Source organism: Plutella xylostella, chromosome 22 (genome assembly GCF_932276165.1).
Source record: "Plutella xylostella chromosome 22, ilPluXylo3.1, whole genome shotgun sequence".
Lineage (NCBI taxonomy): Eukaryota > Metazoa > Arthropoda > Insecta > Lepidoptera > Plutellidae > Plutella > Plutella xylostella.
The window spans coordinates 11,177,357-11,194,330 of record NC_064002.1 but is presented as its reverse complement, the minus strand read 5'-3'; the positions used below and the strand labels follow the sequence as shown (position 1 = coordinate 11,194,330).

The 16,974-nt window shown below is 37.4% G+C and overlaps 2 protein-coding genes across 2 annotated transcripts; one reads left to right on the top strand and one right to left on the bottom strand.

Moving 5' to 3' along the window:
• Positions 1 to 3,380: 3,380 nt before the first annotated feature.
• On the top strand, positions 3,381 to 15,682 carry LOC105394016 (fatty acid-binding protein 1). Its single transcript, XM_038105528.2, has 5 exons — positions 3,381 to 3,539; positions 3,813 to 3,973; positions 4,342 to 4,449; positions 4,752 to 4,814; positions 15,665 to 15,682. Exons 1-4 carry the CDS (start codon positions 3,470 to 3,472, stop codon positions 4,806 to 4,808), a joined length of 396 nt encoding a protein of 131 aa, XP_037961456.2. The 5' UTR covers positions 3,381 to 3,469; the 3' UTR covers positions 4,809 to 4,814; positions 15,665 to 15,682.
• On the bottom strand, positions 5,955 to 7,362 carry LOC105389806 (protein amnionless). Its single transcript, XM_011560993.3, has one exon. The coding sequence runs from the start codon at positions 7,317 to 7,319 to the stop codon at positions 6,024 to 6,026; it is 1,296 nt and encodes a 431-aa protein (XP_011559295.3). The 5' UTR covers positions 7,320 to 7,362; the 3' UTR covers positions 5,955 to 6,023.
• Positions 15,683 to 16,974: the final 1,292 nt, after the last annotated feature.

The window sequence follows — 16,974 nt, the reverse complement described above, 5'->3', positions numbered from 1 at the left end:
CTATATTGGATGAGAAAACTTTTTATGGAGCAACCTCTCACTCTTACTTTATCAAGGAAAATAGAGTTGTGCGCAGGTGTCTTTAAGCCTTTACGAAAGGATAGAAAAAAAAAACCTTTGATACAGGATGTTAAAAAAGAGTTTTTTGCGCACTGTATCGAAAGGGACTTTCCAAAAGTCGTAGAAGAATAGTGTTTCATTATGACCCTTAACTGGCTTACCATACTTTTGCAACACCTGTAGAATGATGCCTAGGTTTGCACTTTCACTATGCCTACACAGGGCGGTTTTTTTTTATAAGTGACATTCCAGTATATTATGTAGAGTATTATTTATACCTCAGACACACAACGTAACGTTCCTATTAAGACTAAATCTGAAATTGCGAAAGAATTGGTAAGGTGGTAGAAGGATCTTAAAATCTTAATATAGCATGGATTGGTAACAAAAACTACATCAGAACGTGGGTTTTTATTACAGTAGTACTGGGTAAAGGCATCCATTTTTCCTTACTAATAGCAAAAAATATAATAAAATTCAATTTGATAATGAACAAAACCTGAATTGAATAGACAAAACAATGTGAATTTGTGAATGCTTTAGGGCGATCGCGCAACCGGACTAAGAGTGTTTGTCCACCGCCGCCGTCACCGTCACGTCACCCAGAACGAGATGACGGCACCCAAGTAACGGTACATATACATATTACTTAGCCGCGTGTCACGTCGTCATGAATTATGAATTTAAACTTGGCCTGAAATAATCTCGTTCCGGTGTCGTGACGGTGACGGCGGCGGTGGACAGACGCACTAACAATCAACAGGAGACCAAAACAAAAGGCGATCAACACAAAACCAAAACCTCACATCCCCACCCCAGCCCATTCATCTTAATTCATTTACATCGTGCATCGACGCAGACGCGTTTTCGAAATTATTTTCGAATCACGACACAACGTCTTCTCGAGTAATGAATCGAATCGTAATCGAATTACGACCCCTTTGTTGTATACCGAGCAAGTGGCTGTTTGGATATAATATCTGTCACAATGGCAATAAGTACTAGTTTTCTTTACGTGAAGTTGAATTTCACTAAGCGGGGGTGTACTTTTCAAAATCTGTAATGAAAATATTTAGATAAACCACTCTATTCTTATCTATTGTGGTTTCAGGAATACTTTGAAATGCTGTGTAATTTCAATAAGTAAAATATGTGTATATAGAGCTATTAATACAAACATCATATTCTCAAAACGGCTAAGCTTCATTTTGGCTTAGTGAATGTTTATTCTTTTAAACTTCGTCTTTTTAATAGAAGGTACCTAACCTCCACGATAGACAAGCACAAACATAATAACCTACACTACCATTACGTTTCACTTACGATATTATTTATTAACAATCACATGCTACATTCAGTAACACCTTCACGACAAATATAATTCTCAAAGCTCCAGCCAATTTATCAAACGTCCACTTCCTAACTTTACAGTAGCAGTAATATAAAAATATAAGTTCCATTTCTACGTCTCAGTCCGATGACAAATGAGGTCGGGAAATGAAATTTATTATTGTTCATGAAGTCACAGACTAGAACATATGACCAGGAATGATAGTTGGAAAGTTTTCTGGGTTTAGAATTAGTTTGGTTCGGAATTCCTGATGTTACACGATAAGTATAAAGGGGGTAAAACGAAACCTACGTATGGAGCATGTTATATCCATTGACAAAAGAATAAAGAGAGGACATGCCATATGAACGAAAAAAATGCGCTTACCTAAACTTTGGTGTCAATTAAAATGGCGGCTTTTTTCTTGAAAAATGTAAACAAACAAATTGTTTGACAGCTGAAGTACCTTGTGTTTGGATGTCAATCTTGGTCAATCAACATGGCGACCGATCGCAATGTTGTAATTTTAGGCAAAGACAAAACTACTGTTGTCCTTTTTTACGTACGATAACACCAATAAGTTAAAAAGAGACGACGATATATTTTTAAGTACCGATTTTTATGCCAAGTCCTCTTAATTCTTTTGTCAATGGTTATATCTAAGCCCGAAATTAACATCAGAATGTCAAAGTTCGCGAAAAAAAATAACATTTTCCATAGAACACGTGACTTTTGAAAATGGAGTTTTTGCGAATTTTTTCTTTTTGATTTCATTTTCGGGCTTAGATATAACATGCTGCATACGTAGGTTTCAGCATAGGGTTTTTTACAATGACCTGTATACTTAACCAAAATTAAAACAGATAATAAAAGTTGCAAGGATTCAAATCAAACACATGAAAGAAGATTTTACGCCACAAAAAAATACATGCAAGATTAGTAAATCCTGAAATCCTCCATTAAAATTATACCGTCAAAGAGTACCTACCTACCCAGAAGCGACATCGTTATGATAAACGACTCTCTTAGCTTCTGTCGACAAAATGTAACCTAATACTATTGATTGAGCCGAACAAAGCACAGAACCGGCGCTGAACACAAGTCTAAGGAGGTCGCATTCAGCTGTATCGAGTTACATAACCTTCTTGGTGAAAACGATGATGATATTTTTGTGAGCCGCGGTCTTTTATTTGTTATTAATACGTACTTACCTACTTATTTCGTATTATGTATGTGTGTTATTGTGTTTATGTATGTATTGGTATGTATTATCTTCTATTATCTATTATGGGGGTGTAAGTGCCTGCACCAGGTCCACTCGTACGGTCTAAATTGTTTTCCTAATCCCATAAATCCCATTTCTCACAACACTGGTCCACTGCAGGCTGGTGGGATCTTGGTAAGCTAGTTCTAGATGTGCAGGTTTCTTCACAGATGTCTCTACTGAGCTAATGATGATGACTTTCGTTTCTTTTGTTTTATCTAGATATATAATCCTAACTAATATTATAAATGCGAAAGTAACTGTGTCTGTCTGTCTGTCTGTCTGTCTGTCTGTCTGTCTGTTACTCTTTCACGCCAAAACTACTGAACGGATTTGAATGAAATTTGGAATACATACGGTCTAGACCCTGGGAAAGAACATAGGCTACTTTTTATCCCGGAATTCCCACGGGAAAACTTTTTAAGGCGAAGCGAAGCTCGCGGGAACAGCTAGTTAGATATAATTATAGAACTAAACTATAACGTCTACGTCAGGATGGAAATTATTTATATTTAAAAATTCTAACTACAACTTGGTTATGTGATATTTACTAGTAAAAGATAAGAAGAATCTAACCGAAATAAATATAAATGCACTTCAAAAAACTTTGAACCCTAAATACCCGCCAAGTGACTTATACTCAAGTGGGGCTTCAATTAGATAAACTGAAAAATATACATGTGTACAAGCACGTTAGTAAGTAAATGTTTAATCTAGATGTCTAGATTAGATAAGTTGCCGATTGAAGTAATAAATATCGGTTTGTACGATGCGGCAAATCACAATCTTGTTATAGTGTGATCGGGTCGGACAACATGGCGTACCTCGGGAAAACCTTCAAGCACAGCAAAGATGAGAACTTTGATGCTTTTCTCGACTCATTGAGTAAGTAACGCTAACACAGTAGGGTTATTAGCGATTACTTACAAGTCGAGCCAATTCATTAAAAAAATCACCAGTGTTTGATTGTACTCAGGTATATAATTGCATTCATTTTTGGCAAATATTGTAAAGAACATCTGTATGTCTTCTAAGATTTCCACCAATCAGGAACCTATTTTAATCACGTATCAAGTTAAGCAAAACGTAAGTTTGTATTTATCTCCGTTCTGGGTCTGGCCTAGGTGACTTACACATTCTCTTTATCCATTGCCACAGAGGTCCCAGCAGCAGCTCGCGCGAAGGGCTCCTCTCCCACCAACTCCCTGACCCTCAACCCTGACGGGACCTACACCCTGGACATCCAGTCCCCGGCCTTCAGCAGCACCCACACCTTCACCTCGGGAGTGGAGTTCAATGAGCAGACCGCCGCTGGTGTGGTGAGTAGTTTTTGCCTCAAGAGTATACATCATCACAGCCCATCTCGTCGCCACTGCTGGGGCAAGGTCAGTCCACCTTCCTAGTCATTATTGTGTAGGCGGCTCTCACACTGCCACTGAAGTTCCATTATTATGTCCTATTTTATGTACAAATAAACAAAATCTATTTAATTATGGTTCTGTCTGTGGAAAACCTGGCAGAATATACAATACAGGGTGTCTCCGTCAACGATAACAATTTATATTAACCCCATGTTCTACTGGTCATACTGAACATCTTTCGCCTAGAAACGGACCCTCGCAAATCGTTATATTTTGACCGTTGACTTATGGGACACCCTGTATAATATTTTTCCTTATTGTTCCAGTCCAAGACCACGTTCACGCTGGAGGGTGACGTGCTGACCCAGGTGCAGCAGTTCCCTCACTTCTCCATCACCACCAAGAGGGAATTCTCCGACTCTGAACTCAAAGTTGTGAGTGTTATGGATCATTATTACTTGTATTTACATTGTGCATTGTAAGGACAGTACTGCGCGCACTGTGACTTTTTATAGTGCGATATTTTTGTGCGCTGAAATAAAGGATGTCTATTATAGATAATCATTCTTATGTAAGCTTGTTCTGATACCTTTCTCATAAATAAAACACCGCCTATTTTCAATTGTCAATTTTTCCCCAGTTTTATCGTTTTACCTTCAATACAAAAATCTATCTTTTCCCGCGTCTACAAACCAAACAGTCAGAATTTTTTAAAGTATTTTCTTTTCTCTTTCAGACCCTGACTACGAGCACTTGGGATGGCGTAGCGGTTAGATACTACACGGCAGCTTAGATATATTTACTTACATAATTTAAATTAATAATAAAACAATCGATATAAATTTACCAAAAATGATTTAATTCAAAACTGCTTCCTTCTTGCAAAATACAATCTTATCTTAATCGTATCTAGGCTAGATAAATATTTTTAATTCACAGTAATTTTAGCAAAGTTTGATCAGATAAAAAAAGTACTTACATCGTACGTTTATTTATCTACTGATATACCTCTTAAAATTATTATCTGATTCTACTAATTTTGTTAGAAATAGCAATAAGTATATCAAAATCGTCAGTTTAGCGTGAAAAATAAAGTGAGATAATAAGTACGCATAGACACAAGATAATAGATACTTATAATAATTAAAAGAAATATCCAGATTACTGGGGGATATCTATACCTACAATGAAAATGAAAAATCACTTTTTAAGGCTGTGAAAAATTACCCTACAAGATTACAAGACCCTACAACTATTTTGCCCCTTTCTTTGTCATTTATTTTTCGCAAATGGCGGCAATTTGGTTTGTTGTTCAACAACGTTCGCATTTGAATTTATTTCGCGGGTCATCGCTCGCTCGTCGGACCGTGTAAGTGGCTAGTTTTCCTTTTTCTCCTAGAGTTTGCCCTACGAAAAAATTGGACAATTTAAACCCTTTTTTGGGTGACACGTTCTATTTCTGGAAGATTTGTAAGTGTAATGCTCAGATTATTTATCGAAACTATGGTAATATATTAGAAAGAAAATTACGGAGGTACTTAGAGTTTCCCCTAAATGTACTGTACAAGCTTATGATAATTTAATACATATGAAATTTGAAAATCGTTAATTACGCGCTCCCATGGCACCAGCCAAGATCGCTCCAAAAGCGCTCATCTAAGTATAGCAGCTCCTATGAATTATTTCCATCGGAATCCTGTCGTGGAAATGTTTGATTTATCCTCGCTAGACGCCTCCCCACCGCGCGGCCTGGGCGGTCTTGCGCCGATGTACCAGGCGCCCAGAGATATATGGAGCTCGCTGATTAATGCCGAGTTATTGTTTTGCACTAATGAGTAATTCCTCTGGCATTATTTAAAGTTGGCTCCTGCGAGGTATGCGGTTTTGGTACCGTCTTTTCGGTGTGTGGTTTGTTTTATTATTTTAATAATAAATCTCAGATTTTGAGTAAGTACCTTTTAATAAAATAGATTTTGCAGAATGTAATGAGTCACAAAAACTATCAAGTTTAGTCATTATCAGTATCTCCACGCCCCCTTTTAGAGTCATACAATGGATTCCTAAACGCGGTGGCGCTCGGCAGAGACACGGTAGAGTCACGTCTGGTCAGGGTCACCACGCTGTCCGTGCGGCGCTGGAACCTCGTGATCGCCGTGCGACGATCCCGACCTAAACTAGGCAACTGGATATTTGGCAGCTTGTAGTAATACGCGTAGATTGCACCCATAAACATTGCCACGACGAAGAACATGGAAACAGCTATCTTGGCACCGAGACCGGCCTTGGACAGAGGACTTCCACTCATCATAGCAGCAACCCACAGTTGAGAGGAGTGGGTCTTTGCCACATACTGAAGATCATTGACAACTTCAGCACTTGTGCCAGTATATCCGTCTTTGTCTAACACAACGACTTGGACTAGCTCTTTCGTATCACTGACTATTCTTCCAACGTGGTACACAAGTCTTTCTTCTCCATATGACATGACGGTTTCCTGAACTAGTTCCTTAAAGCGTTGGTAGATGAAGGATTGATCCACTTCAAATGCGAGAGCGCCGCCGCAGATCTTGCAGCAATGGCCGATGGGCTTGATAGGTTCTAGGCAAGTAGGTTTAGGACAAAATTTCGTTGAGCAATCAATTTTTACAGGAAACTTTTGGCACGGACATCCAGCCGGGGATGTGCATTCTGCTTTCATATTTATAGACACGCCCAATCTCAGATTCTCATTAGGGACAAAAGATTGTTCGTGTTCCTCAAAACTAAATGCATGTCGAATAAATTGAACCGTAGAATACAGGACCTCCCCATTCACTTTTATTCCTCTTGTTACTTGAGACACATCGGGCATCTTAACAGTGAATTGAGATTCTTCTGGGAACTCTACAAGGTCGTCGTAGCACGGTATTCTTTCTGCATCTGGTGTGGCTTCGTTGAATCTGTCAGACTGCCACACGTCAGCTTGAGCCCAACTAGACGCTGACCGGTCCAGGTAGTAAGCGTTACCTTCTTCACAGCCATCCTCCTTGTCTCCACCACCAAACTCTATCGCGTCAGTTTCTAAACTGATCTCACTGTTAACTGGCAACACTAGACCTTTCACGTGAGTTTTTGAACGTATTCTTATTGTTTCCATAATACTCTCTGGAAACACGACAGTTTGTTTCGAACATGGCAATTTTTTGTCGTTAAAGTTTATTGCTAAATCAAAACTCGCACTTGGTATCCATTTTACTACAGCTGAAGATGATAATGATGTAAAAAATAATACGTGAAGAAAAAATATTTTACACATTTTGTTCATTAATGCACTGAGTATGAAAGTTATCCGCGGAATGACATCGTTGGCTTTGTGGATTGTTTGTGAAATTCAATCTGTCACATCTGGCTTTTTATCATACGAGAGCAGCAGTGTTATAACGAGAGATATGCATTTCAAATGATTTAATTACAAACACAAGAATAATCCAGTTATACCATTCTATAACAAAGTACCTAATCGTTAATTTTTTGGTCCATAAAATACACTCACGGGCAATGAAAAGTTTCCACTGAGAAAAGCACCAAATTCCTCCTAAACGGAAAAGGCTAGCTTAACGACGCCTTCTGCAACATTGAAGTACATTTAACAGAGCATCAGGATATGGCCAACTAAAAACTATATTATTTAAAAAAAAATTAAATGTTTGAAAAAATGCGGCTCTTTTTGTGTCGGTATTTGTGACTTAACTAACTTTTTCATTGCCCGTGAGTGTATAAGTTTCTATATAAGTAAGTAGGTATTACTCCTTAATTGCATGGTTCTAATATTTATCCATTAGATTAACCGACGGCACTTATCCCATTAATCGCGTGCACAGCCTATTAACGTCATGTCATAATAGCAAAAATGTTTTCCGCACGCCCGAAGCCTTATACCTCCTTCATCCCTTGCGCTCCTGGTAGGATTACTATGAAGCTATAAAAGTCAAGTTCAGCCGTTTTCAGCAACCCTATGATTTATCGTCAAATAACATGGCTAGGTGGTTGGAGTACAAACCTTTAATGAGTTCTTGAGGGGTTCGAAGCGGGAAATTTAATAAGAAGCGGCACCCGTGCCAAGAATACGGTGTTATGCAAATTTTATTGTTTGAAGTGCCTCGGGGGCTAAGACAGCTCGGGAAAGCGTTGGCTCGTGAAGTGGTTTTGGGTTCTAAACTTCTTAGCTGATTTTTTTGGCATACACCTATAAGTTATTAGCGATTTTAGTTTCACCTCACCTAGTGCAAGTTCCCAAGTAGATACATAGGTAAGTATAATTATGTCATGAGGCGCATTATAATTAACTAATTCTCAAAGCGTATTTAGGAAGTTTGTGCTACCTATCTTTTTCAGAATTTTATGTAGGTACAAAAATAACAAAGACAAACAAAATGTACCTACTCTTAAGTATAAGTATAAGTAGGTATAACTATAAATTTTTATATCACCTAACTATAGATCAAGTACTTATTAAAAAACGGCCACACAAAAAAACATAACTGATCCGCTCCACAGGCCATATTAACCCCCGCATTATAGGCGCAAGTAACAAGAGTGCTGAAACGCACAATATGGCAGATAGAAAGATAGCCGTAATGGCAGGCGATCCACTGACGGAGGCGTGTGGTGTGGATCCAATGTAACGTTAACCCCAATTTCTCCATAGTCGGTTATATCTAACCGCCAGGGATTGATTCATCAATTATACGTCATCTCCATATAAAATTGTGATTTGACAGATGTGTCAAAAGTCAACCAATAATACCTGGTTCTGCTCTAACCGACTATGGAGAAATTGGCACTAACATTAGAATGTTTAACGTGTAGGAAACAAGGGTATTTTGGCGTTGCAAGTGCAATATAATTGGTGCAGTTGGTAGAAGGTATAAGTATAAGGTCAATGGCCGTTTTTATCGCTGGCTTCGGTATAGATATCAGCTATTGATATTCGGAGTGAATCACAAGTTACCCAGCCAATCAAATTAAGATTTAGACCTGTGAAAACCCTTTAATCTTATGCAAATTATGCAAGTCATAAGGTAGATTTTTGAAGGTTAAAACATATACTCAAAATATGATTTTCAGATGCTGAAATTGTAATATTCGCACGCTATATTCATTTCTACCTCCATGGGCAACAGAGTTTAGTGGTTTTACGGAGATGGTTCAACTTTACGTGCAGGTTAAACGCAGTTTTACGTATTACCCACGTTACATTGCATACTTGAGGGTTAAGTATTGCCCCCTGCTGTGGAAGACTTTGGAGGTTTTATTATGTTGCAGATAACGGGTCTGTCGATAGGTCGTTAACCTTTGAGGCCTTTCCAAGGGTTTTTACGTGTGTCGAAGCTTAAATTGTGTTTTTTTTCCCGTATTTAAATTGCAGAAATACTTAGTAGAGTAATAACTTATAAATTTGTTGTATGGTTTCTACAATGCTGACTTCCTCATAAGCAATGGGTATGTTTTGGATGCGGAGGTATTAAGTTCAGTGTCAGAAATAGCCAAGATCGTCAAAATCTCAACTCGCTTTTTTATGTACCTAGTCTGTATTGTGTCAAACTGCTGGTCGAAGACTTCCTTAAACACAGTCCACCGTACAAAGTATTACTATTAAATTAAAACCATGTGTCCCACAAACACCCTCAACCAACAACAAAGCACAAGGAACGATCCAGCGGCCGTCTAATCTGGTTGCTAACACTTCACTCGAATGGAAACAATAAGAACCCATCTTTGCCTAAACAAATAGGACAACCCTAATGGTGACAGGCGCAGACCAAATACCGTAAGTGGTCGTGTGAATGGCTGAACATACAACCAGTGGACCTGTCGCTTTGTTTAACATTCAAGGGGTATAGATAATGTACTTATAATCGCTATACTCTGTCTCTTATATTATTGGTTTTTTGACATTCGAAATCCCATACATATTTGATGACTGCAAAGGAAAACCAACTTTACTTACCAGACATAAGGAAACCTTAAAAATACAATAACATAGTGGAAGCTCTATAGATGAATCATATGTAATCTATCATCGATGAATTGAGATTGGGTTGGGGAGCACAGAAGAAACCTCCTCAAGAGTGCATCAACAGTCTTCGGCCTTTCGCATCTATATACTAATTTTTTTGTATTTGTAGAAAAATCTGCTCGTACTCTATGTGTTCGTAAATTTACAGGTCAATCCTCATAAATGATGTAAGTGTAAGTACCTATATTATCATTGTAGGTAATTGGGTCGTTAAAGTTCTATTTTCAAGATCTAAAATATAACCTTTAGAAACGTACGTAGGTACATACCCACCTACATTAATACAATTTAGATTCAAAATCGAAAACTTTGCCCGTATAGTCAAATACTGCAGTAATATTAGATATCGGAAGTTATTCGCCGAGTTGTGTCGCTGTTATACAAGTTTGAACTTAATGTCACACATAATACAATATGAACTTGTACGCTGACGGGATGTATGCAATTTGCGACCACTTTCCGTGTATTCGTAGTGATAATAACAAATCACCCTGTAGGTGTAAAGGCAAAGTTACATTAATAGGTAGTTAACTATTGTGCTGTACAACACAACACGTCATGTTATTCTTTTCACATACTGAATTATTCACACAGTTATATCTAGAAAACTATGAAAGTTTCATAGCTACTATTCTATTTTATTGCATTTCTTAAGGCTATTTGCATAATTATATTTCAGTTTATAAAAGGTATGAGACGAGTGTAAAAAGTATAATATTTAACTTATTTTCCACTGGTATGTGAAAATGAAAAATTATATACATTGACGAAGATATATTTCTTAAGAAAAGTTGTTCTCTAGAACCGTAATGGTATAACTTTTGGGACAAGTCCATACAAACCCTATAAATTATAAAATAATCTAATAATACCTACTCATGTGTTTGAAGCCTTACGATCAAGTTCGTTCTTAGCTCTTGCAATAATGTACTTATGGTTGTTGTTTGGGGCTCGAGTCCCGCCCGCCCTAGGTACCGTGCTGGGCGGTCGCCCAACTTCTGGCGTCTAGTGTGTTGTCACCCTTATTTGCGATTGCTCTCTGCACCGTTTTGAATTATGAATACATTTGTATGATTAAGATGTAATTGCATGATTGAGTTCTTATTTTGTGTGGCTTAGCTTCGTCGTTTGACGTCGTGTAGATAATACTTCGTAATACTTACTTACCGATATACATACCTACACCTGAATTATCAAACTGCTATGTTATCGGTAGAAGATTTTTCATAAATGATGCTGAGTATATAAATAAGTACATATTTTTTTAAGTGTCTATGAAAATAATTAGCGAAATTTAATATAATTTCCGCGCTGGAAATCAAAAATATTAAGTAGGAAAGTGGATAATTTAATTTTCTCTCAGAAAGGCGAAGCACCACTCGAAAGAGCAAACCGTTTGAGTTTTGTATGAAAAGCAATTAGGATAATGAAATTTAGCACTTCCATCTGCCAGTGTAGGTTGATCTGTGAGGTTTACTTTAACCTTCAAGAAGCCACAGGTCTGGTGAGACTGGTTGTCGTGATCAATAGCGGTCCCTATTTTTGTACGGGCCCCTCAGGAGTGTAAAGATTTTTCGCTTTTCATTTGTTAATGCGTACTTTATATAATCGCTGAGTACCTTTTGTATGTCATCTCCTGAAGAAACCTTTTTTTGACAGGTAGAAATAACAATTTAATCTCAACGGGATTGGATTCGGGAGAAATACGTGGAATATCGAGAAATAGACGTCAAACAGTAGAATATTTGGTTTATTTTAGGAAAGTATTTTTTTACAACAGGGCTATGAAAAGCTTTGCCACTTGTTCATTCTGTTAGTTCTTTAATGTTTATAAAATAGAAATAAATTAAATTCCGGTGTCCAAGTGTGGCTAGGACAAAGAAGGCTGATCGCCTACTCTTACTTACAGAAGGATATGGCAGTTGTGTCCATGTCGATCCTTCAATTATTAATAATTTTGTAAAAGTAAAAAAAAAGATCTGAATGGTTGCTACTTAGTAGTAAATTTTGATCATGTTGAAGTCTATTTCAAAATAAAATTCCTTCCTATTTTGACTCTAAGGTTCAACGTCGTGAAACGTGACGGTTTGGAAAATAACACTTTCAAACGGAAGCTATATATTTTTTTCAGGTGTCGGCGCTAGTAGTTTATGCTGTCTACATAGCTGGTTAGTATTGACGGTCGAATGGCGTAGTGGTTAGTGACCCTGGCTGCTATGCCGAAGGTCCCGGGTTCGATTCCCGGCTGGGGCAGATATTTGTAGATAGATATTTGGACTCGGGTCTTGGGTGTTGATATTTATATTTAATATATGTATCTATCTATGTATTTGTGTAGATATATCAGCTATCCGATACGGTATCGGCGATAGCTGATACATATATACTAGGCTCTGCCTAGTTTGGGGTTGGATGGCCGTGTTTGAGATGTCCCCACATATATTATTATTATTATTTAAAAAGGGCTACCATAATGTTTGGATTATGTCTCCGTCGCGCAAGTTACAGAACGTTACAGCAGTTTTCACAACAAATGTACGAATAATGGCTTTTCGCTGCCAACAGTCGTTACCAACTTCGGGATAATGTATTGAAAGTATGGGAGTTTACCGATTTTACATTTGTTTTTCTTGTTTCAATGTGACTGCAATGGGTATATGGACCTGATTCCAAAGCAACTAGTTTTAAATTTTGTGATGTGAAAATAAAAATAAACTGTACTCATAGAAAAGAAAACCTACTTAATAATAAACTTACAAAGCTCCGTCTCTCAATGTCTTAAAATAATAAATAAAAATTGAAATTCTATTTCAATGATTGTAACGTTCCATAATTTGAACCCACGTACGTTCAAACCAGAGGACGAGGTCTTATCCGTTGCGCTACTGTGGCCTTATAAAAGGTAGGTACTTATATAAGTTTATTTTTATTATCAACTTTTTCAGCCATACCTACCATAAAAGTAACCTAGCATATTATGGACCTCTAAAAGACGACCATATTGTAATCCTTTGAAAAAGGGAAACTCCGCTGCCAACAAAAAGCAGCTCCTATTTTCTACGTATTTAATCATACTTTTCTAAAAAAACCTTTTCCTTTTTTATAGAAAACAGGTGTGAAAGATAGGTTGGAGGAAATTATGTGAGCCGAGGTTGTCAAACGACGTCGTGGGTTTTTACCCCTTTTGTCCTGAAAATGTGGGTTAGAGTTTTGTTAAGAAAATGTTTCTAAAGCTACAGTTAAGAGGTACTGTAAGTATACCAAGTTAACAATATGTGTTGTCGTACCTTTTTTCGCCTACTCTGCGAGTGAAGATGACTACTTATACACTCACGGGCAATGAAAAAGTTCTAGTGAGAAAAGCACCCAATTACTCCTTAACGAAAATAAATAAATTTGACGCTTTCTACAATACTTAACAACACATTTAAGGGTGCATCAGAATACTACCAACTAAAAACGTAAATATTTGTTCAAATTTCCTATTAAATGTTTTAAAAAAATTATGCCATTTGGTGTCTGCATTTTGTAAGTGGAACTGTTTCTTTGCTCGTGAGTGTAATAATACGGCGCACCTATTTTATATCCTAACTATATATATATTATATATTTATATATTTATATATAATAATATATAATATATATAATATAATATTATAAATGCGAAAGTAACTGTGTCTGTCTGTCTGTCTGTCTGTCTGTCTGTCTGTCTGTCTGTCTGTCTGTCTGTTACTCTTTCACGCCAAAACTACTGAACGGATTTGAATGAAATTTGGTATACATACGGTCTAGACCCTGGGAAAGAACATAGGCTACTTTTTATCCCGGAATTCCCACGGGAAAACTTTTTAAGGCGAAGCGAAGCGCGCGGGAACAGCTAGTTTTTTATAAATGCTTTAATTTATTTGCAAGCAGCATAACATTTCTAGTACAGTAGGTAACGCTTCAAATAGTCAGACACCAAAAGCAGTTTTCCATCTACTCTTGTTGATCGAGTTGCCATAGTTTTCCTATATAAATGGAAATCTGACAAGTTGCCTTGATCATGCAACTTTTTAGGGTTCCACTGGAAAAAGATAGACTACGACGCGAGGTGACGAGCAGTGATGTAGAATGTGATTTTTATGATCGATTTCATACACATTAGTTTATACCAGATCTGAACGGTCTAGTTGTATTTTTCTATATAAAAAATACGCCGTGTGATCGAACCTTGAAGGTAAGCGAGCAACTTTCGGCATCGCACGCAACGAACGCATCGCATTCAGTATTCTTTGTATAGAAATACACACAAGTGCGTCCGCAGCTGTTTCTCCATTAATTTATGAAAATCCGTTTGGTCCGTACGAACGTACGATACCGATAGGTGGACGCTTAACTTTATAATTAATATAATATAATAATATCTGGGGACATCTCACACACGGCCATCCGCCCCAAGCTAGGCAGAGCCTGTATTATGGGTATCGGACAGCTGATATATCTACACAAATACATAGATAGACAGATATTAAATATAAATGTCAACACCCAAGACCCGAGTACAAATATCTGCCCCAGCCAGGAATCGAGCCGGGACCATCGACTTAGCAGTCAGGGTCTCTAACCAATACGCCAGTAAGCCGACTAATATAATGATTATAATGAGCATGAAGTACCTAACTACATTTACTTACCTACAACCAGCATTTTAACTATAATTATATTATACTCAACTACGGAACCCAGCAACAAAAAGCAACTGGCCTGTATGGGGTCAGAGTAGTGTTATGTAGTGTAGGGTATTTTTTTTTATTTCACTGAAGTTTGCACCCCGCGCATAGTTGAAGGAGTTAGCTCGCTCATTGCGCAGTTTCTACGCTGAAATTAGTTTTTTTCACTCTCTGCTTAGATACAAAATGAAATGCCTGAACAGATTTTGAAACAATTTTTTAAACCCTTACTTATTACTGAGTCTCATGTGGCATTCCTCTTATTTGATTAACAAAAACCGGCCAAGTGCGAGTCGGGCTCGCGCACAAAGGGTTCCGTAGTTAAATCAACCTATCTCAAAAACTATAAGAGATACTTTGATCAAACCAAAAATCGTTGAAAGAGTTAATTAGCATGCATCACCTCTATTTTTTTTAGAATTTTATACCCCGTAGTTATAAAAATAGAGGGGGGGGGACATACTTTTTACGACTTTGAGAGCTGATATCTCAAAAACCGTTCACTTTAAGAAAAATGTTTTTTAGAAAACTTTATATCATTTTAAAAGACCTTTCCATTGATACCCCACACGGGTATGTACATCGAAAAAAAAAATTTCATCCCTCAGTTACATGTATGGGGGGCCCCACCCCCAATTCTTTTTTTTACTATTTAGTGTCATATTTTTGTAGCGGTTCATACAACACATATTCCCATCAAATTTCATCACTGTAGTACTTATAGTTTCCGAGTAAATCGGCTGTGACAGACGGACAGACGGACAGACGGACAGACGGACAGACGGACATGACGAAACTATAAGGGTTCCGTTTTTGCCATTTTGGCTACGGAACCCTAAAAACTATTAAACTACACTGAATTCACACTTGCAACATGGATGATATACCTACCTACTGTAAATAGAAAACAACCAAGATGTACCGGTAAAAGGTAGTTCAACTGGTCATTCGAAACAACTTTTATACTACGACTTTTCCTAATAAGTAAAAAAAAACTATGTAAATTGTTTGATTGACATTTCGTGTTTCGGTATATAAAATTAGCACATAAGACCAAAAGGCTTTCATCATACATACATCTCCCTTTCATTTTTGTCCCTCGACGGGAGCTAAACGTGCCTCGTCACCCGCACTTCCGGTCTGCGCTGCCTCCCACTTCCGGTACCCCGCTCCGCCGGATGTGACGTCACAATTAATCTTGCCACCGTCATCCGGTGTGGGATTGAGATAGAGTTTTTCTGCTGGCTGTATGTTGGTAATCATTTAAATGCACGTTTTATTATTTTGATAATACGTAAAAACTAACGGTAGCACAAAGATACACGTTTAAGTAATGTTAAAGCTGTAAAAAACACCTTGTGAATGTATTGAACACCTATGTTAAAGTTTTAATATTTTCTAAACAACAATTAAAAAGATACTTAGTTATTTTATTAACTACACATTACACATTCTTTCACTTTTCTGTTAGATCAGGTCGTGGCCTCACGAAATGGGTTTTGCGGAAAACCATGATCAGAGCAGCATAGAATAATAAATCATCATAACTATACCTATCTCCGTAAAATACTTGTGTAATAGCTATTCCATGTTTTACAAAGACAAATTATTTTTAATAAGTTCAATTACCTAAAGCAAATAAATTGCTAGAGCAAAGCGAAATAATAATGAAAGAGGAATATTATTCTTCTAATCTAAGACCGAGCCTCTCGTTTATGGACAAAAAATAATATAATCCATCGCTGTCCAAACAGAGAGAACAGCTATTATTCTTGATTTGGGGCGATCAATCTACAGCCAACTGTTTGTGGGCGAAAAACGTTTAAGAAAGAATTATTATTGTGGGAAATGATGGGAAATTCGGAAAGAGTCAATGAGATTTCTGAGCATATCTATCTGCTTTGTTGATATTGATACCTACATCTATATAAGTAAACATAAAATGTAAGTCTATCTTATGTTGTTTTTGTTGTAGACAGGTAGGCCTTGCTGTTCAACTATAGAGCTAGATTTAACCCTTATTTAAATCTCGTACTAGCTGTTCCCGCGAGCTTCGCTTCGCCTTAAAAAGATTTCCCGTGGGGATTCCGGGATAAAAAGTAGCCTATGTTATTTCTCAGGGTCTAATGTCCTCCTAGCCGAATTTCGACCACGGCGGCCAATCTCAATTGAGATCAGCCATCTACGCA